At 39.2% G+C, this 13,872-nt stretch overlaps 1 protein-coding gene across 1 annotated transcript; it reads left to right on the top strand.

Annotated features, from left to right (window-relative positions):
• The first annotated feature begins 798 nt into the window (after window positions 1–798).
• On the top strand, window positions 799–13,615 carry LOC143712679 (fibronectin type III domain-containing protein 7-like). Its single transcript, XM_077204623.1, has 13 exons — window positions 799–1,037; window positions 3,810–4,073; window positions 4,373–4,633; window positions 5,780–6,037; window positions 7,142–7,393; window positions 8,015–8,269; window positions 9,055–9,312; window positions 9,402–9,659; window positions 10,072–10,326; window positions 11,336–11,596; window positions 12,450–12,479; window positions 12,642–12,689; window positions 12,793–13,615. The coding sequence occupies exons 1-12, from the start codon at window positions 890–892 to the stop codon at window positions 12,662–12,664; spliced, it is 2,523 nt and encodes an 840-aa protein (XP_077060738.1). The 5' UTR covers window positions 799–889; the 3' UTR covers window positions 12,665–12,689; window positions 12,793–13,615.
• Window positions 13,616–13,872: the final 257 nt, after the last annotated feature.

Below are 13,872 nucleotides of genomic sequence, written 5' to 3'. Positions count from 1 at the left end.
TGAAATTAACATTAACTAAGATGAATAAATCAGAATGATTGTTCATTGTTAGTAAATGTTATAGTAGCCTATATATTTATAAGCACTGCATAACCACTATTTCCATCACGATTTTCCTAAAATGGAAATCCATTGTTGTGACACCACAGACAGTTAACTTTTCCTTACAATATAATACAAACAATTAAATTCAATGTTCACTCAATGTGTGTAAAAAATGTAGGCTATTGTTGCAATTACACCAGGATAGCTGATGTATAGTGGGAACATTCAGATTTTGTAACACATGAAATCTCTCAAACTCAATTAAATATGTATTTAAAAAAAAAATGAACAGTGCACAAATTACAAAATGCACATAAGCAAACATTTTATGATTCATAAAGTTTATTTCAACTGTTGCAAATTAGTGGGACACCACTTGTCACCACAAATCAAGAATTACCCAAACACATGTTGAACTGTTAGCGGGGCATATCTTCACACCATACAGGGCATACATTAAAGATTACAACATTAAACCATACAGCAAATGTAAAAGGTAACAAATGGGATTCCTGGGTCCAGAAGCCTTTATAATTATACACATAAACTAAATGCCCAAAATGTACCATCTCAAAATTACAAAATTAAAATTTAGTCTCCTTTCTTTCTTCCTTTTTTTTAAAGGAAAGATTGCAGGGACAGCATATGTAACACTTTATAATGAATGATTATATTTGCATTAGACTGCATAGACTTCTTCCCCCAGTCTTCTGTTACACCTGTTTGTATGCATTTCACATCTCCTCTTGATTGGCTAGCTCATTCTCATCCCAAGCTCGTATTGGCCAGCTCTTTTGAGGAGGCGGGGCTAGGTGAAAGTATCTGAGATGCCTTCAAGAAAAGCATGTATATTCAGCCAAGACACAAGAAACAGAAGAGCGTGCAGAGCTTAGTAAAGAGAGAAACCAGGATTTCAAACAGAGAAAACAGATGGCAGGCCTTGGAGCAATCAAGGGACTGGTGTTTTTGCTTGGAGTATTCTCACAGGTACAGTGTTATTAATCACATTTTGTTTATTTATTTATTTTTACCCTTTATTCATGTACGAACAGTTCTGTAAGATGTAGTATAGAATGACGTTAGGATTCGGAATAAGGTAAATAGTAGTTAATAAAATAAATTATATGTGTGTGTGTGTGTGTGTGTGTGTGTGTGTGTGTGTGTGTGTGTGTGTGTGTGTGTGTGTGTGTGTGTGTGTGTGTACATATAAACAAGTTTTCCATGATTCTGTCATACATTCATATTTTAACGTTCTATTTGAAACATTATTCAGTTACGAAAAACACTTAATAATAATAATAATAATAATAATAATAGGGACAATGTATGGGATCAATTTCCCGCCAAATGTATTGCGGCCACGGATCAAATATAATAGCCTACGCGTGAATCAAAAAATAAAAAGCATGAATCAAAACTTTAAACACTTAAAAAATATTTTTCACAAAACTTTAACTTGTGTTAATGCTTTCTTTAAAATTATGTTTTCCTTGGTTTTACTTTGCGCTCTCTTTCATTTGCTGCTCATAATAAAAAAAATTGTACGCTTGTGCTGTTTTTCTCTTCGCTCTTCTTTCCATGTTCTGCGCTTGATCTTCCAAATGTTGCAGTTTGAGTTTCATGTAAATTAGGACGGGCTTAAGCGTCACCATTGGTCCACTACTTCTAGATTGACAGCTCCTCCTCTAGCCAATCAATCGAAGAGGGGAGTTGACGTCACTCCAATGCGACTCGCGCTACTGATGCTCTCTCGTACAGGGGAAGACAAGTTTATTTTAAACTATACAAGGACCTTTAAGCAGTAAAGCTATCTGAACTCTGGACATACAAATAATTAAATCCCTCTTTTTTGAGGTAGCCTACATTTTAATGCGCACACTGGTAATTGGTGTTAAACAATACTTGGCTCATGATGTTTAATATGCTAAGGCAGCTCTAAAACATCATGCAGTTTTGAAACACTACATTTCTTTGCAAAAATTAAGTTAAAAACGGCCATTTTACCCGTCTGAAGAATTTAGGACTTTGGCCTTTCAACGCTACACAAAGCCTACCTTTATATATATATATATATATATATATATATATATATATTATTTAGATCCATTACAGACAAGGCATACAGTGCAAAAAGTAGGCTACAAGACAAATACAAAGGCATTTGTGGTACAGTTCAGAGTATGTAAAACAAAGAACAATAACAACTAAAATTTAAAATAAACATAGCCTTTGTCAAAGGAAAAAAACGCAGTCTACCTGGTGTAAATACGCTATCCTCAAATATTTTCTTAATTGTTGTTGTTAAGTGATCATATAGCCTAGGTAGCCTGGTAAATTAATTCTAGACTAGATGTACCATTTGACAAAAGATTAATGAAAATGATAGTGTATGCTACAGAGGAGATTACAGAAGCCAGGTGGATTTGATATGCAGTGATTTATTATAGTTATTGTGTTCATTTACATAGCTACATAATTGCATATTACTTAAGGATTAATGTTTTAAATATAGCTTACATTTTTAATACAGCAACATGAAAATTATTGAAAAGATCAGGGATAGGTAACGTCGTTTCTGTAGTGCCGCTGTCCTGCAGAGTACAGCGTGAACTCAGATAAAAACCTAGCAGTATTAATAATCCTAAAGATGATGATTAGCTGGTTTCGGTGTGTTTAATTAGGGTTGGAGGAGTTATACTCTGTACCCAGGAGGACCGACATTGCCCTTCCATGTCATAGATTAAATATGAAAGTAAAGCGGCCAGTACGTGGTGGCAAGTTACTGTCTTTATGAGTGAGTCATTCATTCAAACTTCTCGTTCAAATCAGGAATTCTTTAATGAAACACTGTTGTGTGGCTCGCAGGAGATCGACGCTCACAGATCAAGGTCCAGAAGTAAGGTCAGGGCATGAGAGGTGAATATGATGGATCATCAGACAGGCACAACTGTGACAGGTCGTCGTCGTTAGGGTGACGAATTTAAAGATAACGGATCGCCAGGTAGACGTAACAGGTCGAGATGCAGGCACACATACAGTTTAACGTTGTCCTGCCACGGAAAGATTTTTGCCAGCTGAGCTGATGGTTATCTTCACCTGTAGCAACGAGAGAGCATCAGTAGCGCTAGTCGCATTGGAGTGACGTCAACACCCCTCTTCGTTTGATTGGCTAGAGGAGGAGCTGTCAATCTAGAACTAGTGGACCAATGGTGATGCTTAAGCCCGCCCTAATTTACATGAAACTCAAACTGCAACATTTGGAAGAGCAAGCGCAGAACGTGGAAAGATGAGCGAAGAGAAAAACAGCACAAGCGTACCAAAAAATCAATTATTAGCAGAAAATGAAAGAGAGCGCAAAGTACCGAGTAATAAAACCAAGAAAAAACATAATTTTAAAGAAAGCATGAACACAAGTTTAAGTTTTGTAAAAAATATTTTTGAATGTGTTTAAAGTTTTTTTTCATGCTTGTTATTTTTTGATTCACGCTTATTATATTTGATCCGTGGCCTCAATACATTTGGCGGGAAATTGATCCCATAAACAATGCATACAATTGTTTACTTATAAAGGAATGCCTGAATCTAATAAAAGTCATTTTGAATTGTTTCATTTACAGGCATCAGGTACTGCTCATCTGGATCCAATTTACAGTATCTGTTTAAATTCAAACTCATTAATACACTGTTCTTGATTGTCAGTTGTATTTTATCAACATCAATGATGAATACCTCAGAAAGATACGTTTCTTGTATATTTTTTTCAGGCAGCACAATGAGCGTGAGTATTTTTACGGTGACATCAAAGAGTGCAGTGCTGCGCTGGAGCAGGTATGAAGGTGCATTGTCCTACAGAGTAACAGCTTCCCTCAGGAACTCTCCAGTCCCTGTGGTCTTTGCCAGCTTTGGACAGAACACTATTATGGGCTCCGTTAATTCCCTGAATCCCAACACTGCATACACCTTTCGTGTCAAGGCCCTGGACAGCCTTATGAACGTGCTTGCAGACACTAGTGTGGATAGATCTACTGGTGCGTATACTGAAAACTGGTGATGTCTTGCTCAAGAGTAGTCAGTGTGAGAGTGTGAAAAACCTTAAGCGATTTCAGAATTGTAAGGAATTTTAATTACCCTTCTTTGCCTGGAAATACCCTATTAATTCAAGGTCATAAAACCATATTTCAGGCTTAGCATCTTGTTTGATAAACTGACCTTGTTGCAGCTTAACATTTCTAAATGAGATTGGCTCCTACTAAAAGCATTTTTAATAGCAGGAAACTGATGATGTGTTAAATTAATGGAACTGTGCAATTTCTCTTCTTATGTTTAGCACCCGATGTGCCCGCCATTGAGATGGCCTCCTCTAAAGAAAGCCAGAGTATCACTGTGGAATTCACTGAGGTCTCCGGTGCAACTTCCTACATTCTGCGCACTGAGACAAACGATGGATCTTTCTTCTCAGAGATCCCAGTACCCACGTCTCCGGGGACTGTCACCAACCTCCAGCCATACACAGACTACACTCTCAGTGTCATGTCTGTCAACAGTGCAGGCAGAAGCCAGCCATCCATCTCCGTGGAGGCAAAGACAGGTATATTTTACTCCTCTCTCTCCACCCTCTTTGACCTAGAGGCCAAAGAAATGATCCATTCATGAAGGGACAGAGTTGGCTATTCTCTAACCCTCACCCAGTGCAGAAACCTTATCCTCTCATTGGGGGAAAAAAACATCAGGATAAGCTACATAGCTGATCTCATGGGCTTGATTTTTAGCAGTATGCATAGGCTATGTTCACATTTTCAATGAAATTGGTTTCTCACGCATGTATCCCTATCCAGATATGAGAAGCTGAACTATAACAAAAGGGCTGCCCTCCTCAAGGGACTGGGCACAGAAAATGTATTCTGTGTCTTCACCTTAGGGCCCTCAGCAGTTTTGTTTCATTGTTCAGGTAGCACGTTTTTCACCTGAGATGGCCACAAGAAAATAATAAGGGAAGAGACCTTAATTCCCAGAACAGAAATCATATCACTTACAAATATCCACAGAGTTACGTCATGCATATGATCCATAGCAACACAATGGGATGTTTTCTTCAAACATTTTAGGCAATGTGAGAACTGTTTTAGTTAGAACACACCAGGAAGTGGTAAGAGTAGAACCCATGCCTAGTTTTGAATGAAACGAATGGGGAAAGGAAGGTATTAGAAAGGAACAGTTGAGGGACAGTCAGAATATTCCAGGGGAAGGGAAGGGCAGGAAAGGACTGGACAGGCAAGGGAACAGAGGGACCGAAGGTAATGGATGAGAACAGAGGGGACCTGAAGGGAAGAGAAAGGAACAGGAGAAGCACAGACAGGTGCGTAAGGGAATGAAAAATTACACAAGGGAACAGAAAGGAACGGGAGAGGGACGAACATGACATGCCAGGACAGGACAGGATAGGACAAGAAATTAAAGGATAAAACAGGAAACGAGTGAAGGGGAAGAGAAAGGGCAAGTAGGAAAGGACAGGAATGAAAAGGTACTGCTCTGATTCCTTTACACCATCTGACACCTGTCAGTTGTCTCTCATGTCCATTTCACTTGAACACAACGAACCTATACCTCAGAATTAGATCACTTAGCTTGGGATTCAATCTTCAGAGAAAAAAAATACTTTTGGTCACAATGCAGCTGTCTGTCTAAACTCTGGCCATTATTGTTTCTCTCTCTTCCTCATTCTGTTGGACCCCAGTCCTTCCTACTCCTCAGTTCAACACCAGCTCTCCCAGTAACAGCAGCATCTTGGTGAAGTGGGAGCCAGTCAATCATGCTGTCCTCTACAGCCTCAGCATCATCAAAGACGGGTCATACAGCCAAAGTCGCCTCAACACCACAGACACTCAGGTTCTCTTTCCAGACCTGGAGGCAGGATCCCTTTATTGTATTAAGGGAAACGCCTGGAGTCCCGAGAACATTCCCGGAGATGACTTCACAATTTGCCAGATCACACGTAAGAGGATAGGAATGAAAAGAGAGATTACTTAATTAAAAACATGTCATACTTCTAAATCACTCTTAAAGGGATAGTTCCCCCAGCGTCGGCCAATAGTGAGCCTACATGTGACGTAGCTCTACGCAATCACACTACGTTAACTGACTAGAGGCCCAACAAGAAGGAAATTAATAGTTGAAATCAAATCATTATTTTTGTTTGTTTTTGCGCACAAAAAGTATTCTCGTCGCTTGATAAACTTAAGATTGAGCCACTGTAGTCACTTGGACTATTTTAACGATGTATTTAAGAACTTTTCGGGGCTGGCAAGTTTCAATCCCTTAGAAGCCTATATAGGAGTATTCCAGCTCTCAGATTTCATCAAAAATATCTTAATTCATGTTCCGAAGATGAACGGGGTTGGAACAATATGAGGGTGAGTAAATACTGACAGAATTTTCATTTTTGGGTGAACTATCCCTTTAAGGAAGAGAAAGGGATCAATAACAGAGCAACCAGCAATGAATGCACCCCAAGTACAGCATATTAGTCAGGGCTTTTCAGGACTCATGGAGGCCCGAGTTTAGCTCCAGCCTGTTACATCACACCTGCATGAGAGGCCTTGACTAGCTGATTCAGGTTTGTTAAAGGGTAACTAAACACTAAAACAACTTTTTTTAGTTAATGATCTGTAAGAATGGAGCTTCATAAATGCTGTTCATTGATTCGAGTACATTTTTTGACATTTGGGTTTAAAGTGTTTTAATTCTACAATATATGGTGTAAAGCCGTCTGAGTGCTGCCCTCTTCAGGTTGAACGGTGGCTACTGCAGTTGAATTTTCCTATTGGAAGTTGTGGTACCTTCTGACGTCAGAGGGTACCAGCTAACCACGCCCTTATGACAGAGAGATGCGTCTCAGGTGCATCCCCCCCCTCCGCTGGGCTCTACCCACTTTTCCAGCATTTTTCAAATATTGCCAGTGGGTGGAGTCAGGCTCTGACCAGGGGTTTAATTAGGGTTGAAGCTACACTATGCAGGATTGTGTTCATTGATAAATATTCATTGATAAAAAATCGTCTGTAGTTAAAGCACATTAAACTTTGTTGGTGTGTCTCCGCAGGTTCTCCCACTCCTCAGTCTATTGCTCTGGTGGTGACAAGCACCCCTGACGCAGGTATTGTGGTGTCGTGGGACCCAGCCCAGGGTGCAGAGCAGTATGTCGCCTTGACCTTGACTGGCCAGAACTGCTCCTCATCTAGTAACTCCTGCATCCTGACTCCTTTGAGCTGTGGAGAGACCAACTCTGTCACAGTCATCGCTGTCAACAAGGGCGGAAACAGTGCCCCCTCGTACCCAGTTCAGATTATTTCATGTGAGTAAAACAATTCATGCTTGGATAACAGGACTTTCTCGGTAAGATGTACTCAATATTGTCAGGGTTTTCCGATCCTTCTGCTAGAGGGCCACTTTCCAGCAGAGTTTAACTCTAACACAACTGCCTTGAAATTTTCAGTGATCCTTAAGATCATGATTAGCTGGTTGAGGTGTGTTTAACTATGGCTAAACTCTCCAGGAGCAGGATTGGACATGCCTTTATTAAGATATACTGTAATGTTGGCAACACAAAGCTCCCTCATCAGTCCACCCAGACTGTTTACTGAAACTAAACTAAACAGCACATTGAAAAACATATCAGGGTTATTACGTGACAACCATTAGCACGTAAACATATGACCAACTACATTTACAGCTACATATTAAAGACACCTACTGAATTTTCAGCCATATTCATTGGCCCTGTTACTTAATTCACATGCAAACAGGTGAGTCAATCCTAAACTATGCCATTTAGTCATAATGTCCGAAGTGCTATATTCCAAGTCTTATGAAGAATCATTAACTTTGTGTGAGCAGCTGAGTGAAATTTAAGCCATTATCACTGAAAATCGTGCCCTTTGCAATCCCTCTAATTGTCTATCCTGTTGTTTGTCAGTCCCTTGTCCCCCACAGCCTATCTGGGTGGAGGAGGTGGTGGCTGGAAACTGCTCTGTGATGTGGAGATCGGTCCCTCATGCAGAGTACTACACTACCTTTATTAAGAGTGATGATGGCATCGAGGGGACGTGCAACTCAACTGAGCCTCGCTGTCAGTTTCACTGCAGCTGCGGATACTCCTACATCATGAGTGTGTTTGCACACAACCAGGCTGGACCCAGTCCCCCGGGACCTCTCGTCAACCACACCACCTGTGAGAGCTTCATGTTATTATATGCAGAAAGCACTTTTACAAATATAAAATTAACATACCTTTCTTCCGAGAAAACAAGCCAAAAAGATTGATGACATCAAGTTGTACACAGCCTAATTTGTCCAGTGAAATGCTCTCTAGAATGATCTTCTCCATACTAAAAATAGCGAGTAGCAAATCATGGGATGCTTCTCATTTCTTATTTGTGCATCCTCGCTTCCTTTCTTCGTGTCTTTACTCCACCCCTTAGGATGTGAGGGAAGGATACACCTTTGTATCCTCGCTCATGACTCCTCAGGAAGCTTCCTCGCCTCCTTGTGGTACAATTAGAGAATTGAAATGCTGTTCAAGATGGCTGAGTTCAATTTTTTCCTGGGTCACGGGCTGGAGGACGGAGAAGCAAGCAAACGAGGAAGCATCAATTTGAGTATAGAGAGCCACCCATGGTCACGGCTGTAATGTAAACTAATGTATTAAGTCTATTTAAACAAAGGGACAAACCCTTCAATATATAATATCCAGACTTACCCTTTAAATTGCAATTACATCAACACAGGGAAGAGTCTTTAAACACATCAAATGTTTGTACACCCCCCCCCCCCTTAATGCAGTTTTGGTCCTGTCCCACGGTGACATAATTTTGACATAATTACAAAAACTTAATATATAGATATGCACCACATTTTGCCCGTAACCCTGCAACTGCATGGTTTTCTCCATTAAATTGCTATGACTGCATTCATTTATTAATTTTAACCTGATTTATCTTCACTTACTTTCCACAGTGCCTTGCTGTCCAGAGCTCACAATGGTTTCTGCAGTTTCTTGGGAGACGCTGATGATACAGTGGTCTCCTGTGCGTGGTGCGGATCTGTACGAGACTCGTGCTGTGGATGCAACAGAAAAGATTCTGTGTAACGACACGGCGCCCAGGTGTGCCCTCTCTGACCTCAATTGCAACAGCAGGTACAGCGTAGTTGTCATACCATGCAACGACGTAAGCGGCTGTAACCTCACCTGCAGTTCACAAATTCACGAAACAGGTATACTCACACACTCAATTTGAATTTTGATCATGAATATGTGCCACAGATGTATAATATACACACACTTTCTCTATTTTTCCAAAAAGCTCCATGTATGCCTGAGATCATCGGTGTGAGCCAGAGTAACTTGTCTAGTGTGCTGGTAAACTGGACTTCTGCTAACACAGCTGCCAACTACACAGTCAGAGTGATTGGCACAGTGGGCGACATGCATGTCTGTCACTCAAATGGCACTTCCTGTCAGGTGCCCAACCTGCCCTGTGGGTCCGTCTATGAAGTCATTGCCACCGCGTCCTCCTCAGCTGGAAACAGCATGCCCAGCTACACTACACCCCTAGAAACAGGTTAGCTTTCCATGGCCATTCACAGAGCCAACATGCCAATTGTGTCAAAAAAGAAAAGTTCCAAAACCTACACAGGCAGCTAAAATACAAAATACTCAAGATAATTTAAGAAAAGAAATTTTAAGAGTATATACATAGATTTTCTTCAAATAGAATGAATAAAACTGGGCTACTTAAACCAATATTTGTACAGTATGTGCTGTATATTTTAATCTTATGGTGGCATTAGCTTAGCAACATGCTAACAGAAAACTGTTGAAATCAAATTTGAGGAAAGTCGCTTGTGTGCTTTGAGTTTTTGCCTATGTAGAGCATTTCCCCATTTCAGTGCTGTTTCTGTGTTCTGGAACACACATGTCTTTTTAGTTAGAAAGTATACAAATATGATTGTATTTATTTTATTTTTTTCCAGCACCTTGTTGCCCAGACAATCTCACGGTGAGCCAGGTGACTCAGGCCATGACCAACGTGACCTGGTCGGACGCTGTCGGCGCCCAGACCTTCATCGCCTCCCTGTCTTCACCACGAGGCAATGCGCAGTGTCACACCATGGAAACAGGATGCGTGATGGGATGCATCACCTGCGGCACTAACTACACCGTCTCCCTGGAAGCGATCAGTCGCACCGGGCACAAGGCGGAGTGCACCTATCATGGGTTTTCTGCCAGTGTGTTCTCAATAATTTCCCATTAATAGTGGTAGAAAAACCACAAATCCATATTGTAGCTGTCCAATGAAAAGTGTCTCCAAAATGAAATGAAAATAACATAGTTGGCCACATTTTGCACTTTAAATTCTATCATTACACATAAAAATTCAAAATTGCAAAAAGCGGACATTTGGGTTTTTCATCAGACAGCCACAATATAAAACATAGAACTGCTTCCATAACCGTCTGGTCTGATTCTTAAACTGCCTTTGTGTGCTATCGGAAATTTCCTACTTCCCACTTCTGAAGTCGTAATTACAATTTTGTTTTTGCTGTTCATTCTTGTATATTCTTGTATATTTCTTAGGGAAATCTTATTAAAGGCAAAATGTATAGTAGATATTTAGTCAATATCCAACTGAATGTGAATAAAATGTAGCGTCTCATTTGTTGGCAACAATATACGTAAACATTTACCTTGCTATCTAGACAGACAGCTGACTGACGATTCAAGAATATTTCTGTCAAATAAATGCTTTTCTGTCTGTGTAGAGTACATATACAACCCAATACAATATGCATATATGTATATAACATATACAATATGCATCAAACGGATTTTTATGTACATAAACACACATTACTGTAACAGCAAGAGAAAGCAATATATAGAAAAAACTATAAAAAAACAAATAGAACTTAACACTACAGAAATTATTCTCTCTCTCGTTAATAGTCATAGTCAGAGAGGCCATCTAGGAAGCTTGTATTTACTATATTTAATTACTATAAAACTTCTAACACTTACTTATTATAAACATATACTATAACACTTATTCTTAAATAAAAAATAATCTACAATATTTTGTCTTAGAAACAAATTTCTCTATCAGAGGATCAGCATCCTCTAGGCGGGAAAATAATGTTAGCCATTAGTCATTGTTGTAGTAATTCATGCCGGGTAACGTGTGTAAAGGTTACAGCAATAATATCACATGTTGAATCTAACGTTCTCGTCTCTCTCAAGGTGAGTGCTGTCCCTCGGGCATCCGTCTCTACAGAGGAACCAATAACACGCTGCGTGTGCGCTGGAGGTCCAGCAGTCCCCTCACCAACTACACGGCAGAAGTGACGGGAAGCAACAGCACTCACGTGTGCAGCCCACAGCCCGGCAGCAGCACGTGCGATGTGTCCGAGATCGTGTGCGGGCAGGTGTACTCAGTGGTCGTCGCCCCACTGAATCCAGACGGAGCCAAGGTCCCGTTCTGCAACAGCAGGATGTATTCAGGTAATGAGGTTCTTGAGTACAGTTGCCCCAACAATTATTTGGACACACTTAAAACATATAATTTTTATTGCATTAGATAAAATATCAGTAACACTTTTTGGTAAGACTTTTTTGGTAACGCTTCATTTTACAGTCCTGTTTCCCATGTACATACGTATTATAGTAATTACAATAACTCGGTAATAACTGGGTAATAACTAGGTACTAACCCTAAACCTACCCCTAACCAATATAACTATAGTAACTAACGTGTGGGAAACGCTTCATTTTACAGTACAGTACTTACAGTGTACGTACCTAGAAAGTACTGGGTAATATAAGGTATGTACATGGGTTAAGGGTAGGTTTAGGGGTAGGTTCAGGGTTAGTACCTAGCTATTACCCAGTTATTACCCAGTTATTGTAATTACTATAATAAGTACATAGTATGTACATAGGAAACAGGACTGTAAAATGATGCGTTACCCATGTGTGACAAGGACACTGTAAAATAAAGTGTTACCAAAATATCAAACCAGTTGTCATCTGCATCAAACCAAAAGTTGATTTCTATTGGATGAATGAAGTCAGTTTTCCCTTAAAGTTCACACATGTTCTAGCAGAGGAACCACAGTGTATGAATGTGAAACACGATGTGGAGAATCTTTCTTTCAAATAAATGTCAAGTCCTCTGCTATTGTGTATCAATTTAGTAATATTGTAGCAATTTAGTAGCAATATTGTGTAGCATTAAATAGCAGTATCTAATGCAAGGACATTCAGACATTTTTAAGTGTTGCATGGCAATCTTCCACTGATATTGAACATTACATAACTGAAATGAATATAAAAATGTATGACTTTTGTCTTTCAGTCTCGTGTGTGGGCAGCAATGTCGGAATGGGTAAGAATGAGAACATCTTAGCATATGAAACTGAATAAATTGCTCAAATCATATAAAAAATAAGGCAAACATGTCCATATGAAGTATCAAATGCTCGATTACTCAAAATCCAGGAAATGAAATATTTGACATTCATTAACTGAAGCCTTTCTTTACTCTCAGTTCTCTATAGAGGAAGAAGATAATGGATGTCCTTCAGACAGTATTACGGTCAGTACACACACACACACACACGTATTCATTACACACATTGGGCCACCAGTCCTTTTCCAATCCACAATAAATTTGACTTAGTTCATTTTCTGTTGTACAGCTTCTGGTAATATTGGACGACTGGATTCTTCAAAAACTGCCCTGAAACCTGAATCAAATACAACAAAATAATTTACTGTGTGTTTTGGCTTATGAAGTCAGGCAATTAACAAATTTGAATGTTATTTCTTGAATAATGCAATTAGTCAGGATTCAACATGTCCAGTCACTGATGTTTCTATATTTAAATTGCTTCAAAGATGTGTAATTTATGTCAATCATAAAATGTGGTTTGATTAGACGTGACACTGTTTAATGGGAGAATTATTTTCTTACAAGTTGCAAGATTTTCTTACAATATGCAATTTACACACAATTCATTCAATTCAACAAACAATGAATGTGAAATATTCTGATTTTATTAACTTAATTTTCAGGGAATCCCTAATGTTATCTCAGGGATTTTCACTAAAGACAATTCATGATCTGTTGTGTCAAATTATTTTCTGCAATTGGGATTTCTACTATTCTCCCTCCAAAAATCAGTTGATATTAAATTGAAAGTTATTTTGGTGAAGCAGTTGTTTTTTTTAACATCCAAACATCTCATTTAGTAAAGTTTAATTTGCCAGTTACATCAATGCATTAGTTTCCAGGAATAATTTAAATAAAATGAAGCTAACAGTAATTTCATAGATTTTAAAACAGGAGGATCAATCTGAGAGCTAAATGAATCTGAACTCATCTACAGTATGCGGTGCCTCTGAGGGAAATCGAACTCTGTTTATTAATTGAACTTCCCTTGGATGTTTGTCAAACACATTATTTGTTGGGATGTGAATAAACATCTATATTTTGACAATAAAATTCATTCCCTGCATTAATAATGCGTGTCTGTGTTTGCTTCCCCATTACCAAAGAGACAGCCACATAGCCACAGCTGGTATATAAGACATACTGTATGTTGCCACAGTTTATCCGGATGTGGAATTTCTGGAACAGCAACTTAATAAAAATATGACAGACAACGTTACAAAGGTAGGGAAACAGTATCTATGGCAGCAGCAATCAATGTGCAACGACTGAAAAATTGCCAGAACTCCTTAAAAACCTGCCAATACATAAGTTTGGTAAACCAGCA

The sequence above is a fragment of the Siphateles boraxobius genome, unplaced genomic scaffold (genome assembly GCF_051911475.1).
Source record: "Siphateles boraxobius isolate OS27281-9 unplaced genomic scaffold, OSU_SipBor_1 50, whole genome shotgun sequence".
NCBI classification, from domain to species: domain Eukaryota; kingdom Metazoa; phylum Chordata; class Actinopteri; order Cypriniformes; family Leuciscidae; genus Siphateles; species Siphateles boraxobius.
The sequence above is the reverse complement of the archived record's forward strand: the minus strand, read 5'-3'. Positions and strand labels throughout refer to the sequence as shown.

Bases quoted from the DNA above. Each gene is read 5' to 3' on its own strand.
- LOC143712679 (XM_077204623.1), top strand. From the start codon at position 890: ATGTATATTCAGCCAAGACACAAGAAACAGAAGAGCGTGCAGAGCTTA. The intron at 8,270-9,054 runs GTGAGAGCTTCA...TACTTTCCACAG, and splicing joins TCTCGTCAACCACACCACCT to TGCCTTGCTGTCCAGAGCTC. The intron at 10,327-11,335 runs GTGTGTTCTCAA...GTCTCTCTCAAG, and splicing joins CTATCATGGGTTTTCTGCCA to GTGAGTGCTGTCCCTCGGGC.